General features: G+C 37.8%; 1 protein-coding gene across 3 annotated transcripts in view; it reads right to left on the reverse strand.

Moving 5' to 3' along the window:
* Window positions 1–328: 328 nt before the first annotated feature.
* DOCK11 (dedicator of cytokinesis 11) overlaps window positions 329–19,148 on the reverse strand; it is a 193,231-nt gene continuing 174,411 nt past the window's right edge. For 2 of the 3 annotated variants that reach the window (XM_074391711.1, XM_074391712.1), the window contains exons 47-54: window positions 16,410–16,532; window positions 11,050–11,163; window positions 10,376–10,522; window positions 6,613–6,823; window positions 6,057–6,247; window positions 5,525–5,625; window positions 4,095–4,233; window positions 329–1,680 (exon numbers count right to left, since the gene is read on the reverse strand). In XM_074391711.1, the coding sequence (XP_074247812.1) occupies window positions 1,561–1,680; window positions 4,095–4,233; window positions 5,525–5,625; window positions 6,057–6,247; window positions 6,613–6,823; window positions 10,376–10,522; window positions 11,050–11,163; window positions 16,410–16,532 (1,146 nt within the window). In that variant the 3' untranslated portion in view covers window positions 329–1,560. The remainder of the gene's footprint in view (window positions 1,681–4,094; window positions 4,234–5,524; window positions 5,626–6,056; window positions 6,248–6,612; window positions 6,824–10,375; window positions 10,523–11,049; window positions 11,164–16,409; window positions 16,533–19,148) is intronic. The other variant, XM_003931062.4, reaches the window with a different exon arrangement.

Raw genomic sequence — 19,148 nt, forward strand, 5'->3', positions numbered from 1 at the left:
ACTAAAAATACAAAAATTACCCAGGTGTGGTGGTGCACCCCTGTAGTCCCAGCTACTTGGGAGGCTGAGGCAGGAGAATCGCTTGAACTCAGGAAGTGGAGGTTGCAGTGAGTCAAGATTGTACCACTGCACTCCAGCCTGGGCATCACAGCGAGGCTCCATCTCAAGGGAAAAAAAAAAAAGTCTAGAACTTGAAGTTCCCATAGAAGGCAGCCAAAATGATATGGATAACTCAAGCTAAAAATGTTATTCACATCTTGGTTTCTCCTGAATTATTTAGGCAATCTGAGATTTCTTCATAGACAGAAATATAATCCAAGCTAGCAGTTGCCAAATCTGGTGGTTATATGCCTTGACCCAAGACATGCTGCAACATCAAGTTCTAATCCAAATGTTTATCAATCTTATAACTGAAGAAAATAATCATTACAAAACTCCTACCTCAGAATGCTATCAGAGCTTTGAAGTTCTGTGGGAAGTACTGACTGCAATCTCAGAACTGTTTTGTTTAGCTTTGTGGATGACCCCAGATGAAGTTTTGGCAACAAATGCTGTTTGCCCTATATAAATCCCTTGGATATCTTGTATATAGAAGGGAGACCTAGTAGATTACCTAGCATTGTCAGATCAAAACTGCAAGGAATGGTAAGCTTGATACACATGCACAGACACACACACACACACACATACACACACACACACACTTTTTTTCGAGAGGGAGTCTTGCTCTGTTGCCCAGGCTGGAGTGCAATGGCACAATCTCAGCTCACTGCAACCTCTGCCTCCTGGATTCAAACGATTCTCCTGCCTCAGCCTCCTGAGTAGCTGGGATTACAGGCGCATACCACCATGCCCACCTAATTTTTGTATTTTTAGTAGAGATGGGGTTTCACCATGTTGGTCAGACTGGTCTCGAGCTCCTGACCTCGTGATCTGCCCGCCTTGGCCTCCCAAAGTGCTGGGATTACAGGCGTGAGCCTATTTATAAGTATATCCTTTCCTTTTGAAATTTTTCTGTTCAATAATGCTTTTGGTTCCTTTAGCCCATCCTTGACTACTTGTTGGCAAGTATTCAAATGATATTCCCATTTGATACAAATGTATTATGGAAATATTACCAATTTTCTTCTCCTCATACCAAGGATTAGTATGATAATGAATTGAGCTTCTTGTCAAGAAAAATGCCAGTTCAAAGTATTATTTCTTTCACTTCTAATTACAAATAAGTTTTACGTTTTATTGTATTCCATTATACAATTTTACATAGTACCATTATTTTAAGCAATAATTAAGCAAATTGAACTACCATTTTTGAGCTCTACTTTTCAGCATATAGATTTACCTAAAAAAGTACAAACCAAGCACAGTGGTGCAATTTTCCAGGCACTTTCAAGTTGCTTAAATATTTACAAATATGTAAGCACCCTGTTGGAATGCATGAAAATTTTGGTGTCAAGAAGAAACACTCCATGTATGTCAAATCTTTAAATTTTAACATTTGCACAGCTCCAAATATTCCTGAGAAAAATCAGTCTCATTGTCATGTACATCTGCATTTCCTCACACTTCAGTGTATCTTGGGGAACCATAACCTCGGTCACTCGATGTACCACTAATTGCACAAAATACATGTAATGTGTTGCTCATCCAGGGAGAATGCATTGTATCTTCTTGTAATATCTAAAACAAAAGAAATCAGCATGGTTATCATGAGGCAAAATAGCCACTGCCAAAAAAAAAAGAATGTGTATATGAAATTACAGGCGCATTTCAATTTATCACTGACACTTAGCTATTTAAAAAGACAGAAAGCAGAGAGAGCAAAGAATAACATTACCGACTTAAGTCTTCAAAGCTGTATTACAAAGGCAGCATATCAAAAAAAGCAGAAAAGACCTAGTTACTCATTAAGATAAACAAAGATTGTAAAATGCAAAATTCAATAAAAAGCAAGAAGTAACGCATCTTTAAAATATTTTTTAACAGATGGTCATAACAAGAGCTCTAAACAGTAGACTCTGATATGAGTTTATGAATCATCTTCTAACACAGTAGTTCTCGGAATCATCTATTGGACTTCGGAAACATGTAGATACCCATGCTCCTTCTCTGGAGACTTGAAAATAATACTAAATGAAGATAAAAGTCTTAAATGCATATTTCTAAAGACACACTATAATTGTATAAGCTAATTGACGCAGAAGATTTTTCTTGGAAAGGAAGAACTTTAAAAATATAAAATATAATTATATTCCAATAAGTATATAAACATAGACATTCATATTAGTTTAAATATTTTAAAAATAACCCATTTTGTATAATCCAAAGAAAAAGCAACCTAAGTCTCGTGCTTAAAGTAGATGGAGGAAAAAAACAGAGTATATACATTATATCCAATCTCTTTACCATAAAGTCCTAACTTAGATCTCAAGCTTTCAATAGTTGGTTCTCAAGTTAGTTGTGAAACTTCAGTATTAAGCCCACAGATTGATTTATAGTGGCAGTACTGAGACATATCATTTGTGTTGCTACAAATCATAAGGCTTAAATGAAATTTATAATAGAGAAACTTCCTCTTACAAAAATATTAACTCATGACACTAATCTGAAAGCATACTAGACTGTTAAGAGATGAATAACTGATTATGCCTATCAGATGTGACAGGCCAGGAGGGTACTTATTGCTAAGAAATTATGAAACATACCAAACAGATGCTACAATGACCACCACCAACTCTGAGAAATCTGCAATTAATAGATTTATGATAATATAAATGCTTTTAAAAATCAAAAGCAGCCAGACATGGTGGCTCATGCCTGTAATCCCAGCACTGTGGGAGGTTGAGGCAGGAGGATCACGAGGTTAGGAGATTGAGACCATCCTGGCTAACATGGTGAAACCCTGTCTCTACTTTTAGTACTTTTAATACAAAAAATTAGTTGGGTATGGTGGCATGTGCCTGTAGTCCCAGCTACTCAGGATGCTGAGGCAGGAGAATCTCTTGAACCTGGGAGGTGAAGATTGCAGTGAGCTGAGATTGCACCACTGCACTCCAGCCTGGGTGACAGAGCGAGACTCCATCTTAAAAAAAAAAAAAATCAAAAGCTTGAAGACGTTTTTGAAAGGACTATGTCTTCTTATCAAGTAATCATTTATGGAGCTCAAGAGAATATCTCAAATTTCAGTACACATTAACACTTTGTCTTATTTTTCAGTATTAATATATGCTTCAAAATATATGACTACAAGGTGGCTCTCTTTTATATGAAACTCAATTCACTGTAAAATCAACATTTGCCAAAAGTGAGGCACACCCCAATATGGTTCCTAATAACAGGATAGCTTGCATAAAGATAAGCCAATACAAACTAAGAGTTTTCTTGGTTAGCTATCAATATATAATATTAAGAGTCTAAAATATTGGTCTCTATAACGGAGAGAAATAAGCTATCTTTTTTTGGGAATAACTGATACAGACAACTGGGAAATACAACAGATTTGAAAAATCCATGCTTCAAAAGGAAAACAAAATTTTATAAAATGACCAGTCAGAATATCTTGATCACAGTAATAACAGTAAATTGAATCATTTGTTTTCAATTTGAATAATTCAGAGTTCAACACTAGGTCATGCAGCTGCATGCAAATGAAATAACTGTAATATAGTAGATACTCGTTTAAAACAGCATATGCAATGGCTTTATATCTTTTGTGAAGAAGGAATTTCTGCTGCTTTTTCTATGCATTACGAGGAATAGAAACTAATCAACTGAATAGTTTCTAAAAGCAAACTATGTTATCTATTTGATAACGGTATACTTCAGAACAGTTCACCCTCTTGCTTCTAATGACATTGGAGCGCAAGGAACAAAATGATTTCTTACTGATAGTTACATCAATAACCACTTTTTAGATAATTGTTGCAAATTTGATTTGTATTCTATCACTTAAATGATTAAAGATAATATGAAAACATTTAAAAATATAGACGTAATAACTTTAAGGTTATGCATTTTGAACCAATACATTTTGCTAAGCAACAATTTCGGGACCCACAGATCATGTTTTCATTTTCAGTCACCCTAATACTTGCCTGCTCATGGATAATGTCCGATAATTCTTTTACCATCTCTCTGAAATTTGACTTTAGCCCTTCATGGTACTCAACTTGATCTTCTTTAATGAGTCGCTCATTTAGTTCAAGTGCAATGCTGCATGCTTGTATGAATTTCCTATGGATGAATATCAAAGATAAAGGTTTTTGTTATTTATTCTTAGGAAGTCTCACTGACAATCCATTTGATAACTCAGTTTAGCCATGGCTTGCTTAGAAGGAAGATCAGAATCTTATATTTTCTCACTGTGCATTTGTTAATGTCTCTTCCTAAGTTTGAAATGCCTTCTTTCCCTTCCACCTTTGCCCTGTGATTTCGTTTATCTCCTTTAAGACCTGGCTCCAGACACATACTCTCTGGAAAGCATACTTGCTCAATCATTTACTTGGCATTCTATCAGCTCAAGTTGTGCTGACATTAATTTGCACCTGTAGATAATGAGTCATTCATTTAAAAAGAATTTATTTTGAGCTTACTATGTGGCTAGTACAGTGCTGGGTGCTACAGGTATGAAGGATCTTCCCTGTGATGATAAGAAGGAGAACAGAGAGTTGATGACCTATCATAAAAGTCTTTTTCCATTATTTCATGTGGTTATGTTTAATGTCCACAATCAGACTGTAGGTCTTAGGGGACAAAGTACCTTATTGTCCATTTGTTTTATATCCTTGTCATAGCAACTAATAGTCTTTTGCATGTATCAGGCATTAATAAATACTGGTGAATGAATGACTACTGGTTACTCTGCATCCTGGAACAGCTGATAAAACACAGACAGGAAAAGTAAACAAAGTAAGTTGGGAGCAAATGAATGGACTGGTTAGCATCTTTCTCCTTAGTCCATGTTACTCAATTGTTTCTCTTCTTCTGAATGAAAACTTTTCTATATTAAAGATATTTCTGTAATAGAAGAGCATTTATACATGGCTTAGCTTTCAGAGCTGCTCACTGAAGACAAGATATTGCATGCCCTAGATTGGCAGAGTCCAAGTGGAAGTAAGGACAGGGGATTGGAGTGAGCCTATGCAATCTTTCCTGCCTCACTTTTATTCCTACCTCAAATGGTCTGAAATGCTGTAACAGGAGGTCAATTGGATGAAGAAGGAAAGCATATAAGGAACATAGGCTTGTGTTTGTGTCACTTAAAATATCCAAAGCAATATATAGTAAACTGGCATATTCAATCTCTTGGGTCACTAGGGTATTGTTAATGTCCTGCAGGATGAAACAGATCACACATTTTCTCATTCCTTAAAGTGCCATTAGGAGGTCACTTAGACATTATAAAAGACCACAGAGAATGTCCCTTTTTGGAGGAGTGTTATTTGGCGCATACTTTGTTGTTTTTTCAAAGAAGAAAATAGAGAAAAAGAATATGGGTCTAATCTGAAAACTATAGAACACTTACCTAAACATGTCTTTCAACTCACTCACTTTCTTAGGTGGATACTTGCTAGCTTGGCTGTCATTTAAGAAAGCCCTTGCATACGCTAATGGACCAGCATTGACCTACATTACAAAAGAAGAAAAACGAGAGTGTTAAAGAAGTTTTGGCATTTCTCTTTTTTATTAAAAATTCAAAATACACAAGAAATCCATATCTGAGAAATACATGCTTATTACAAGTTTATTTCAAAAAAAAAAACCATTAACTAAAGAAAATAATCTACAAAGATGATATTCTAGTAAGTTAGTGATTTTTGATATGTACATATAGGGCTTCACTACAGTCATCAGACTTATGTTAAAGTCCTCTGACATAACACAAAACTTATAAAAATTCAGTGTAACATCTTCATTAAGTGAACAAAAAATAAGGCACAGGTTTTTGCCCTCAGTATGTGCGCAACACACAATTACAATTAATGCTTGCTCTGTGCCCTTATAAAAGCAAAAGAAACATGAAGAAACATTTAATACATGCTGGGCAACCAACGTACCTGCACAGAAACACAGCCCTGCAATTTAAGTTGGAGCTGAATCATGTCCACGTCAGCAGAGGAGCAAAGCTTTTGCAGCTCTGCAGTTTTATCTTTTATTTCATCAGTGGCAACATCAATTGGTTTTAAATTAATCTGCTGTTCACAAGTAATAGGAATCCTCTTCTTCACGTAGGGAAACGAGTTTGAAGCTATTAAAATGTTAAGATTGATTTACTGTCTTTAAAAAATCATTTGTTCAAACAGCCAAATTAAAGAAAAAACTCTATTGTGCTTAACTCTCCCCATGCTTTATCTAGAAGATGACTTAGGGTCCCATATAGTACTTCAGGATTGACAGAGAACTTCTCTTTACGAAACACCTCTGGGCAATCATGGATGACATATGGGAAAATGATGGTTTATCACATGGACGTGCTTGTGCAAACTTGTAACTGAACAGCAGAACAAAGAAGAATTAAAATTTCAGTTATATGTTCCAGCTGGCCAGCTGCTACTTGTGTATACTGAAAAAGACCAAGACAAATAAGAAATTAGCATGCAGGATTGTACTTACTTGTCAAGATTGTACGGCGTTTGCACTGTTCTTCTATACAGCCCTGTTTTTTTCCTGATAAAGTATAAGGAGCCTCAAAAACAAATCTGCTGATATTATGATTTCTTTCAAACTCAGTCTTTCTTTCCGTGAGTTCTTTGTCATCAAAGTAAGGCTTCACATAAGTAACTTGTATATGAGCATATTTTGGATCAAGCTCTTTGGCATTTACCTATAAAATAAGAAAGATTTTTTTTTTTCTTTTAATTCAATGGAAGGGAAAAGGAGATACAGGTAATCTACTAACTTCTTGGAGACCAAGTGATGAACACTGCCATTATAATTGTTTTTCCAATCAAGGAGGTCTTCATTCTTCTTTTTAAAACTCACTTACTTCTTCTTATAAAGAAGTTACAGAAATCTATTTGGAGACTACAGAAACACATGATGAAATTACAAATTACTGTAATTGGCCGGGCACAGTAGCTCAAGCCTGTAATCCCAGCATTTTAGAAGGCTGAGGTGGGCGGATCACTTGAGGTCAGGAGTTTGAGACCAGCCTGGCCAACAGGGTGAAACCCTGTCTCTACTAAAAACACAAACATTAGCTGATCAGGGTGGCATGCGCCTGTAGTCCCAGCTACTCAGGAGGCTGAGGCAGGAGAATTGCTTGAGATTGGGAGGCGGAGGTTGTAGTGAGCCGAGGTCGCACCACTGCACTCCAGTCTGGGTGACAAAGTGAGACTCTGTCTCAAAAAAAAAAAAAAATACTATAATCCTACTACCCAGCAATGACCATTATTCATATTTTTATATATTTCCTTCTAATCTTTCTTCTATGCATATGTATTCAGAAAATGTTTTAATTGTGCATTATGTGATTTATACCTCAATGAAAACACAGGTATCTTTGTTTGTTTGTTTGTTTTGAGATGGAGTCTTGCTCTGTTGCCCAGGCTTGAGTGCAGTGTGTGATCATGTCTCACTGCAGTTTCAGCCTCCTGGGCTCAAGTGATCCTCCCACTTCAGATTCCCATGTAGCTAGGACTACAGACATGCACTACCACACCTGGCTAATTTTAAAACTTTTTGTAGAGATGGGGTCTCCCTATGTTGCAAAGGCCGGCCTGAAACTCCTGGGCTCAAGTGATCCTCCTGCCTCAGCCCCCTAGTATTGGGATTATAGGCATGAGTCACCATATATGGCTAATAGTTTATACTGTAGTTACTGACATTACTTTTAATGGCTACATGGATAAACATGACTTATTGGACCATTCTCTCATTAAGGGAGACTTAGGCTGTTTTCCAACTTTTTGCTATTGTAAATGTTTTGATGAACATCCTTGTATTTAAAACTGTGTGTATTTTGTTCCTGAATTTTTTTCCTTAGGATAAATTTCTAGAAAAGAAATTGTTTGATTAAAAGATTTACATGGCACCAGGTGTAGTTGCTCATGCCTGTAATCCCAGGGCTTTGGGAGGCCAAGACATGAGGACTGCTTGCCCAGGAGTTTGAGACCAGCCTGAGCAACACAGCAAGACCCTGTCTCTACAAAACTTTAAAAAAAAAAATTAGCTGGGGTGTGGTAGGACATACCTGTAGTCCCACCTATTTAGGAGGCCAAGACAAGGAGGATCGCTTGAGGCCAGCCTGGGCAGTTTGAGACCAGCCTGGGCAACATAGTGAGACCCCATCTCTACAAAAAAAAAACCCCACAAGAAACAAAATTAGCCAGCTGTGGTGGTGCACACCTGTAGCCCCAGCTACTTGAGATGCTGAGGTGGGAGGATCACTTGAACCCAGGAGGTTAAGGCTGCTGTGAGCTGTGACTGTGCCACAGCACTGCAGCCTGGGTGACAGAGTCAGACCCTGTCTCAAAAAAAAACAAGAGCAGCCAGGTGCAATGGCTCAGGCTTGTGATCCCAGCACTTTGGGAGGCTGAAGTGGGTGGATCACTTGAGGTTAGGAGTTCGAGACCATCCTGGCCAACATGGTGAAACCCTGTCTCTACTAAAAATATAATAATTAGCCAGGCATGGTGGCGGGTGCCTGTAATCCCAGCTACTTGGGAGGCTGAGGCAGGAGAATTGCTTAAACCTGGGAGGCAGAGGTTGCAGTGAGCCAAGACAGCACCACTGCACTCCAGCCTGGGTGACAGAGTGAGACCCTGTCTTGAAAAAAATAAAGTTAAATGAAAAAAAGTATACATCATGATAGGTTCATATGGACACTTATAAATCTCTCATGCTTTTTAATATCTTGGTGGTTATATCCATTATATGGGTAATACCAGCATTTCTTTAGCCATGCGGACGTTTAGACTGCTTCCAGGTTTTTGCTATATAAATTTTGTGGCAGCGAACAACTTTAAACACATATCTTTATATGTGTACATCTACAAGATAAAATGTTAAATGTGAAATTGTGCATATATACATATATATATGGTGGCTCATGCGTGTAATCCCAGAACTTTGAGAGGCTGAGGTGGGCGGATCACCTGAGGTCAGGAGTTGGAGACCAGCCTGGCCAACATGGAGAAACCCCATCTCTACTAAAAATACAAAAAATTAGCCGGGCATGGTGGTACATGCCTTTAATCTCAGCTACTTGGGAGGCTGAGGTAGACGAATCACTTGAACCCGGGAGGCGGAGGTTGTGGTGAGCTGAGATTGCGCCACTGCACTCCGGCCTGGGAAACAAGAGCAAAACTCCATCCCTCCCCATACACACACAAAAAATCAGCTCTATGCCGGGCATGGTGGTTCACGCCTGTAATCCCAACACTTTGGAAGACTGGGGCAGGCAGATCATGACATCAAGAGATGGAGATCATCCTGGCCAAGATGGTGAAACTCTCTACTAAAAATACAAAAATTAGCTGGGCGTGTTGGTGGGTGTCTGTAACCCCAGCTACTCGGGAGGCTGAGGCAGGACAATAGCTGGAACCTGGGAGGCAGAGGTTGCAGTGAGCCAAGATCATGCCATTGCACTCTAGCCTGGCGACAGAGCGAGACTGTCTCAAAAAAAAAAAAAAAAAAAAAAAAAAAAAAATCAGCTCTAAGCCTGGGTACGCTTAAGGCAACTAAGAACAGTTAGGTATTCCTACAATGCTTCCCCCAAATCCTGTCTATAGGGAACTATGCATTTCCTAGGAAAGGGCCTCTCTTGCTGTAATATAAGCTTTCTTACTCTGCCTTGGCAGGGCCTAGTGGGATGGTGAACCTTTAGAGTAAGGCTCAAGGATCCCTTCTAAACCTATTTCATTGCAAATGTTAACTACAGTCACTATTACTGAACTAAGGATATCTTAGAATAAATTGTGTGCCCCAAGATGATTTTAATCATGATGTAATGGAAAATCATGATGTATAATAGCATTTACAATAATATCTAACCTTTACTGAGCACTCTACCTTCTGTTATTATTAGTGAATGCTTTTTGTATACCAGGAAAGTGATTATACTTTCCATATATTATCTCTTTTAATCCATACAACAACCTCATGAGGAAAATACTATTATTATCTCCATTTTATTACTAAGAACAATGAAGCACAGAAAGGTTAAGTAACTTTCCCATGGTCACACAGCTAATGAGTGGCAGAGAGTGGAGATTTGAAACCTGGTACCTCTGACTCCCAAGCCCCTGTGCCTTTCTTTTATTATCTGAAAGTCTCAATTTTCACGCTTCTCCATCAGCTAAAAAAGGGAAAAGTCAGGAGCAATGTGTAACGCCTGGAACTAACAAGTAATTTCAAAATGTAGGACACGTGTTACCTTGTCTGAATCCTGAATTATTTTGACATTCTCTGTACCAAATTTTTCACCATACAGTTTAACAAGTCTCAAGGAAATTTCTGAGAGGCCAGTGAGCTTTGGTTCTTTATAGATGTACTCCTTTCCATCTTCTTCTTCAAAAAAAGACTATTACAAAGTTAAACAAATAATAATTTATAAATAATATGAGCAAACACGTTTAAAGAAAATCTACTAAATAACTAGTAATCATATATTTGAAATACATTTTGAATAATATTACTAAAAGTTCCATGCATGAATTACCCTTTTAACTTCAAATTTCAAATTCCTGATAATTTTCAAATTTATAATCACATAAACATGTAGACTGAGGAAGATTGCCAAACTAGATTTTTTTTCCTTCCCTGTACACTTACCTGTTTTTTCCTTGAAAGTTTTAACTACTATGTATTTAATATGTACTTAAAAAGCTTAACAGAAAGTGAAACTAACAGAAGTAAAAATCTTCTCTGTTGTACTTTGACCCGAAGGATTTAGATATGAGAACCAAAGTTAACTTTAAACATACAAAAGAAGCTCCCTGCTGTGGTAATAGGCACTCTATCTGGACAGAATCCTGGTTGCTATGGTAAACTAGTAATTCAAAAGTGAATCTTTAAAAAGGAAAACTTTACGTACTCAAGTATACTTACTTGGCCATAAAAAGCAACTCTGAAGAAAGTGCCTAAAAGTCTTTTTTTTGTATGCATAACTTCCAGAATTTTTGTATAAGCTCCATGAAGAGTTCTATAAACTTGAGTAAGTTTCTGAAAAACGAAAATATACAAATCAGCTTTGTTTTTTGGTTAATTACTAAATGTCTTCAAGATGAATGTACAAGGATAAAAAGCACCAGCATGTTCTTTCCAAAATGGTCTTGGTGGGGCCATTCATACTCATCACCCTTTGTAACAATTAGACAAAGTCCTCAACAACTTTAGATCTAAGAGTATAACTTAAAATGGTAAAATAACACTGCATTTCTTTTCTTTTTAAATTTCTTCTAGAAAACACATGGGATACATGTGCAGAATGTGCAGGTTTGTTACACAGGTATATGTGTACCATGGTGATTTGCTGCACCCATCCTCTAAATTCCTTCCCCTCACCCCCCTATCCGCCAACAAGCCCAGCGTGTGGTGTTCCCCTCTCTGTGTCCATGCATTTTCATTGTTCAGCCCACTTATGAGTGAGAACATGCAATATGTGGTTTTCTGTTCTTGAATAACACTGTATTTCTTAATATCATGCTTCATTTTATTCACATCTCAATGGAAATTTTTAATTTTGAAATACTGTATTATCAACTACTATTTGCTACAGGGTCTGAATATTTTTATCTGAAAGGGCAGCCAAATGCTTTGCTTGAGCCCTCAGGTAGAGAGATATGAGAATAAACAATCCATGTATTTAAAGAGGAAAATAAAATGTAAATATAGAAGTAAGTAGGCTGTACACAGTGGCTCATGCCTATAATCCCAGCACTTTGGGAGGCTGAGGTGGGCGGATCTTGAGGTCAGGAGTTTGAGACGAGCCTGGCCAACATAGTGAAACCCTGTCACTACTAAAAATACAAAATTTTGCCTAGTGTGGTGGCGGGTGCCCATAATCCCAGCTACTTGGGAGGCTGAGGCAAGAAGAATCGCTTGAACCTGAGAGGAGGAGGTTCGAGACTGTCTCAAAAAAAAAAAGTAAGTAATGGTACAAGCTGCATTGAGGGCTGCTTTTATGCAAGTTTACAGGTATTTCCAAAGGATATGTTTTTCTGCACTTCCAGAAAAAGAGAGCACATTGTGCAAAGAACATTATCAAAAATGTGAAAGACAATCTGCAGAATGGAAGAAAATATATGCAAATCACAGATCTCATAAGGGTTTGGGTTTAGTACCCAGAATATATAACTCAACAACAAAATATACACAAACCAATTTTAAAAATGGGCCAAGGACCTGAATAGACATTGCTCCAAAGAAGATGTACAAGCAGCTAACAAGGACATGAAAAGGCGCTCACTCTCACTGTCACTAAGGAAATGGAAACCAGCATGATGGGGTGCCACTTGACATGCACTAGGATGGATTTTACAAAACAAAATAAAACAAACAGAAAATACCAAATGTTGGTGAGGATATGAAATAATAGGAATCCTAGTACATTGCTGACCGGAATGTAAAATGGCACAGCCACCATGGAAAACATTTTGGTGGGTCCTCAAAAAGTTAAACATAGAATTACCAAATGATCCAGAAATTCCACTCCCTAGCATATATTCAAGAGAAGGGAAAATATATATCCACACAGAAATTTGTACATGAATGTTTACAACAGCACTATTCATAATAGACAAAGGGTAAAAACAACCCAAATGTCCATCAATGGATGAGTGGATAAACAAACTGCAATAGATCCATACAATGGAATTTTATTCAGCCATAAAAAAGAATGAAGTTCTGATATATGCTACAACTGATACATGAACCTCTAAATATTATGCTAACAGGGTGGGTGCAGTGTTTATGCCTATAATCCCAGAACTTTGGGAGGCTGGGACAGGTGGATCACTTGAAGTCAGGAATTTAAGACAAGCCTGGACAACATGGTGAAACCCCATCTCTACTAAAAGTACAAACATTAGCCAGGTGTAGTGGCATGTACCTGTAGTCCTAGCTACTTGGGAGGCTGAGGTGTGATGATCGCTTGAACTCAGGAGGTGGAGGTTTCAGTGAGCTGAGATTGTGCCACTGTACTCCAGCCTGGGTGACACAGCGAGCCTCTGACTTAATTTAAAAAAAAATTATGCTAACTGAAAGAAGCCAGACAGAAAAGGTCACATATTATATCACAGGTTGAGTATCCCTTATCTGAAATGCTTTGGTCCAGAAGTGTTAGGGATTTTGGAATATTTGCATTGGATTTACCAACTGAACATCTCTAGTCTGAAAATCTGATATCCAAAATGTTCCGACGAGCATTCCACTGATAATCATGACCATGCTCAAACAATTTTAGATTTGGAAGCATTCATGGTTTCAAATTTTCAGATTAGGGATGTTCAATCTGTATTCCTTCTATATGACATATCCAGAATAAGCAAATCCAGAAAGCAGATTAGTGGTTATTGGTAAATGGGAGTGGGGTGAGGAGTAACTACTTATTGGGTATGGAGTGTTTTTCTGGGGAGATGAAAAAGTTTTAAAACTAGAAAGAGGTGTTGGGTGCACAACACTGTGAATGGTTATTTGCCTGTTATATAAATTTCATTTCAGTAAAAAAAGGAACACACAAGCTTCTTTCTCTAAAATTCTTCCCATATTATCTTTTACAGTTGAGTGCAATTGGAGGGAAATCTTCCCCACCTTGACTGCTGTCTCTGATAGTTTTCAGCCCATTCCATAGAGATACACTGAAAAAGCATGCATCTGTGTTTTATTTTTCGGTTTTGTTTTGAGATTGGATCTTGTTCTATAGCCAAGGCTGGATGGAGTGCAGTGGCTCAATCATAGCTCACTGCAGCCTCAAACTCCTGAATTCAAGCAATCCTCCTAACCTCAGCCTCTCAAGTACCTGGGATCACAGGCATGTGGCTCAATCATAGCTCACTGCAGCCTCAAACTCCTGAATTCAAGCAATCCTCCTAACCTCAGCCTCTCAAGTACCTGGGATCACAGGCATGTGGCTCAATCATAGCTCACTGCAGCCTCAAACTCCTGAATTCAAGCAATCCTCCTACTTCAGCCTCCCAAGTAGCTGGGACCACAGGCGTACATTTCCATGCCCCAGCTACATCAGTCCTGGATACAATTACTTCATTTATACAGAGTGCTAGGGGATTTATACAGACCCTTACACCCCTCCAAGGAAATAGGAGTAGTTCTATTTTCCTATAGAAAATGATGTTTCCTATAGAAAACGTCATTTCCTTTAATGTGCAGAGAAGATATACTTTTCTTTCTTCCCTACTAGCTGGCTGAGTGGCAAAAGGATCCCTGGGTTTTGAACGGCCAGATCTTCCTTCATTCTAAGAGTCAGCAAATGGTGCCTTTATTTTGAAATTATTACAAAGGTTTTTCAGATGTGATGCTTTGATAGGAGGGGTAATGGCAAATCTAGTTTTGTATCATAGGCTATTCTTTTTTTTCGAAAAGCAGTTTTGCTCTTGTTGCCCAGGCTGGAGTACAATGGAGCTATCTCAGCTCACTGCAACCTCTGCTTCCCGGGTTCAAGTGATTCTCCTGCCTCAGCCTCCTGAGTAGCTGGGATTACAGGCATGCGCCACCATGCCCGGCTAATTTTGTATTTTTTAGTAGAGACAGGGTTTCTCCATGTTGGTGAGGCTGGTCTCTAACTCCCAACCTCAGGTAATCTGCCTGCCTCAGCCTCCCAAAGTGTTGTTGGGATTACAGGTGTGAGCCACCATGCCCAGCCCTCATAGGCTATTCTTTGCAATCTATATGACCTATATTTAATCTCAGCTTATTATATAATCACTTGAATTCTGTTATAAGTTTTCAGGCATGTCCCATACACAACAAAAGTATGCAGAGAGAAGACGACCTAGCATCCGGGAAGAAAAAGTGAGTTTGATCACAGCCAGTTTGGAGGAGAGATCAAAACGCGACCCAGATTATATTAAATCTATGTGTGTTTACTCTTAGAAACTACTTCAACAAAGAAACTATTTCAACAAGGAAAGTCTAACTGCTTTAAGAATAAATTGCCTTGCTTTTTAAAAATGGCTTAAATCCTAAATCATCCCTTCCCAGCACAGTAGCAGCAGAAATTATGATATGGACTAAGAGACCTGAATCTTTAAAAAAAATCCTGTTTAGTGCTGGTAGGAATTGCTGTTCATTATACTACTATTCTTTATTAACTACACTTTATCAATAGTTTATCTGGCAAGTCAAATTTAAAAATTCTCATAATAGGGCTACTACTAGTGTTTAGTAATAGCTTACCCCACTGTCATCTACCAACACCTTTAGTCTCTCCACTGAATTATAAAGAATAGAATCATGTTTATGCCTCTTCCCTGGGAAATATGGAAATTCAACAGCTTTTTAAAGTGAAGGTTTAGTGAAAACAACTAATTCTTTTACACTCTGAGAGAAAGATGGGAGGTTGCTAAATAAAAATATTTTCAGGCTGGGTGCGTGGTTCATGCCTGTAATCCCAGCACTTTGACAGGCTGAGGCGGGTGGATCACCTGACATCAAGAGTTCAAGACCAGCCTGGCTAACATGGCGAACCCTGTCTCTAAAATATAAAAATTAGCAGGGCGTGGTAGCGCACACCTATAATCCCAGCTACTTGGGAGGCTGAGGCAGGAAAATAGCTTTAACTCAGGAGGTGGAGGCTGCAGTGAGCCAAGATCATGCCAGTGCCTGGGCAAAAGAGTGAGATTCCATCTCAAAAAAAAAAAAAAAAAAAAAAAAAAGAAAAAGAAAAAGAAAAAGAAAAGAAAAGAAAAGATTTTCAGAATCATTAGTCTAATTTAAATCTCAATTTATATTTTGGATCTTTTGCCCTTAATTTCATTTGGGAAATGTAAACGAATATAAGGTAGGACTTTTTAAGCTTCATTTTATGTTCTTTTCATGAGCAGGACCAGAGGAAGTTTTGTGTTGTTTTTAATTGACACGTAATAGTTGTACGTATGTATGGGGTACGATGCGTTGTTTCCATACATGCCAACATTGTGTAATGATCAAATCAGGGTAATTAGTAAATATATCACCTCAAACATTTATCATTCCTTTGTGGTGAAGACATTTAAAAAACTCTTAGGATTTAACAGCATTTTTAGGGATTGTCACTTCGAAATTGGACAAATGTGTCAAAATGATAGACTAAGTATCTATATTCTATGATTAAATACAAAAGTCATGATCTAATGCACCTTGTATTCTTCAGAGGACACAGAGTAGAATAATAGTAACAGAACTATATTACTGTTTCCCCAAAACCAAAATAAAATACAAAATCCAATGAGAAAGACGTTCAAATTGCCTACCTCAAACTCACGACGTTTCTCGTAAATTGGAATGATCAATTTGGAAATCTCAGAAATTATTTCATAACGTTCTGCCTTCCATAAGCCATCTACGCATTGTTCTAGCAACTCCAGCAAGACTTCCTGCATTAAGAAAAAAATCCAATTAGGAATTTAAAATAGTTTTAGAGCTTTGGACAAATAAATTTTGAAGCATTTCAAGTTGGCAGAAAACAACAGATTGTACTAAATTCAATGAGATACACAAAAATAACATACTTGTGTGACAATATTTTTAAAATCAAATATTTAAAATATTTAAAGCTGAAAACGTTCTTAAAAATATAAAATTGATGTTAACAATAGTAAACTATGTTTATTTTGTCTAGTTACATAATGAAGATGTTTACTATGCTTGCAAACGTTAACACATCCAGAAAGAGTATTTTTAAAAGGGAATATATTGTTTGTTTCAAATTGAGGATGCCTGAATGCCTAACAGCCAATATTTCCCTTTATATTAAAACAATATTTACCCATATTAGTCTTCAGAAAATTTGACAACTTTTTCAAGCTATTGTGTTGGTGATTTAGGTGTTTATTAAAATGATTTGATGTTTTAAAAATTTTTTTAGATTTAATTTTTGTGGGTTGGTATTAAAATGATTCAATTTTGAAAAAGAACACTTCCCGATGGATGGTTCTAAAATTACTGAGAATGATATGATAACAGCTCAAGATAGAGATCGCCAGCCCTGCCAGAGTAATAGTAGCTATAAAACTCTTTTATGAACCATCATCTCATGTTCTCAACAATGAGAACATGAAGCCAATTACTGACGCTACCCATAAGTCATAACAGCTTGTTTCTGTCTTAAAGAGATGCACTTCAGACCTATAGAACTGATTGCTAAAACAGCTCTGCCTGTATGTCCTTTAGAAAATTAATCTTCTAGCTCTTTTACTTGTATTTCCTATCTCACCAGTGGCAATACCTTGTAAATCCTTAGGTAGCAAATTAAGTGTAATTTTGACTTTATCATCTGTTATGCGTTGAACTGTGTCCCCCAAAAAGATAAATTTAAGTCATAACCCCAAGCAACTCAGAATGTGACCTTATTTGAAAATAGAATCATTGCAGATGTGATTGTTTACGATGAAGTGATACTGGAGGAGGGTGGGCCCCAATCCAATATGACTGATATTTTTATATGAAGACAGAGACACACAGGGAAAACACCATGCGACAACAGAGGCAGACTGGAGTGAGGCAGCCGAAAGACAAGGGATATCAAGGAACAACTATTACCAGCAGAAGACAGGGAAGGCTTCTATCCAGAGTCTCAGAAGGAGCATGGCTCTGAAAACAACTTGATTGTGTATTTCTAGACTCTAGAATGATGAGACAATAAATTTCTCTTGTTCTAAGCCACCCAATTTGTGGTACTTTGATATTGTAGTCTTAGTGCTACAGCCTGAATGTTTGTGTCGACTCAGAATTCACTTGTTAAAATCCTAACCCCCAAGGTGATGGTATGAGGAGGTGGGGCCTTTGGGAGATGATTAAGTCACGAAGGCAGAGCCCTCACGAATGGGATTAGTACCCCTAATTTAAAGAACCCCAGAGAGTTAGCTCACCCCCTTCCACCATGTAAGGGCACAGTGAGAAGATGCCATCTATGAACTAGGAAGTTGATCCTCACCAGACACCAAGTCAGCTAACACCTTTATCTTCACCTACCCAAGTTCCAGTACAGTGAAAAATGCATTTCTGTTGTTTATAACCTACCCGATCTCTGGTATTTTGTTATAGAAGCCCAAATGGCCTAAGGTATCTATGAAACTATTACATCCTCTTTCTTTACTCATTCTCTATTGAGATCATCACCAAGTCTTGCCAGTTTTATTTCCTAAATATTTCTCAAATCTGATGCTTTCTCTTCATTTCTCTCATTGCTAAGGTTCAAAACGTCACAATTTTTTTCCCTAATTTATCTTCCTGCCTCCAGTCTTGGCCCTTTCAAATATATCTTCCACACATCTGCCATAGGGCTCTGATTAAAATGCAAACCTGAGCGTGTCACTCTCCCTTTCTTAAAATCTGGCAATGGCTTTGCATCACTCACAGAACAAGAGACAAGTTCCTTCATTTGGCGCGCAAAGCTTGCAATGATGTGGCTGACACGTGTACAATCTCATCATTCATCATACCAAACCTTGTACTTTATAACAACAGTGAACTACTAGTAGTTTCCCTGAAGCACAATGTTGTGTCTCAGCTTTATGTCTTTGTTCAGATTGTGCCCTCTTCCCTTTAATCCCTTCTACTTGGTTTATCTCTTTAAAACACTTTAAGTATCACCTTTTCTAGTATTGTTCTCCTGATCAATACAGGGCAAGCAAGACACTACATATTTTTTTTTGCTATTTCACTAATTTTTTGGTAAAGATTTATCACTATATTTTTATATTATTTACACATTATCTACATCTCTAACTTTTCCAATAGGCTGTGATTCTTTGAGAGCAGGGACATCCCAGCATTTTGGGAGGCTGAGTCAGGTGGATCACAAGGTCAAGAGATTGAGACCATCCTGGCCAACATGGTGAAACCCCGTCTCTACTAAAAAATACAAAAATTAGCTGGGCGTGGTGGCGCGTGCCTGTAGTCCCAGCTACTTGGGAGGCTGAGGCAGGATAATTGCTTGAACCCGAGAGGTAGAGGTTGCAGTGAGCCAGGATCAGGCCACTCCACTCCAG

The sequence above is a fragment of the Saimiri boliviensis genome, chromosome X, assembly GCF_048565385.1.
Source record: "Saimiri boliviensis isolate mSaiBol1 chromosome X, mSaiBol1.pri, whole genome shotgun sequence".
In the NCBI taxonomy this organism is placed as follows: Eukaryota; Metazoa; Chordata; class Mammalia; order Primates; family Cebidae; genus Saimiri; species Saimiri boliviensis.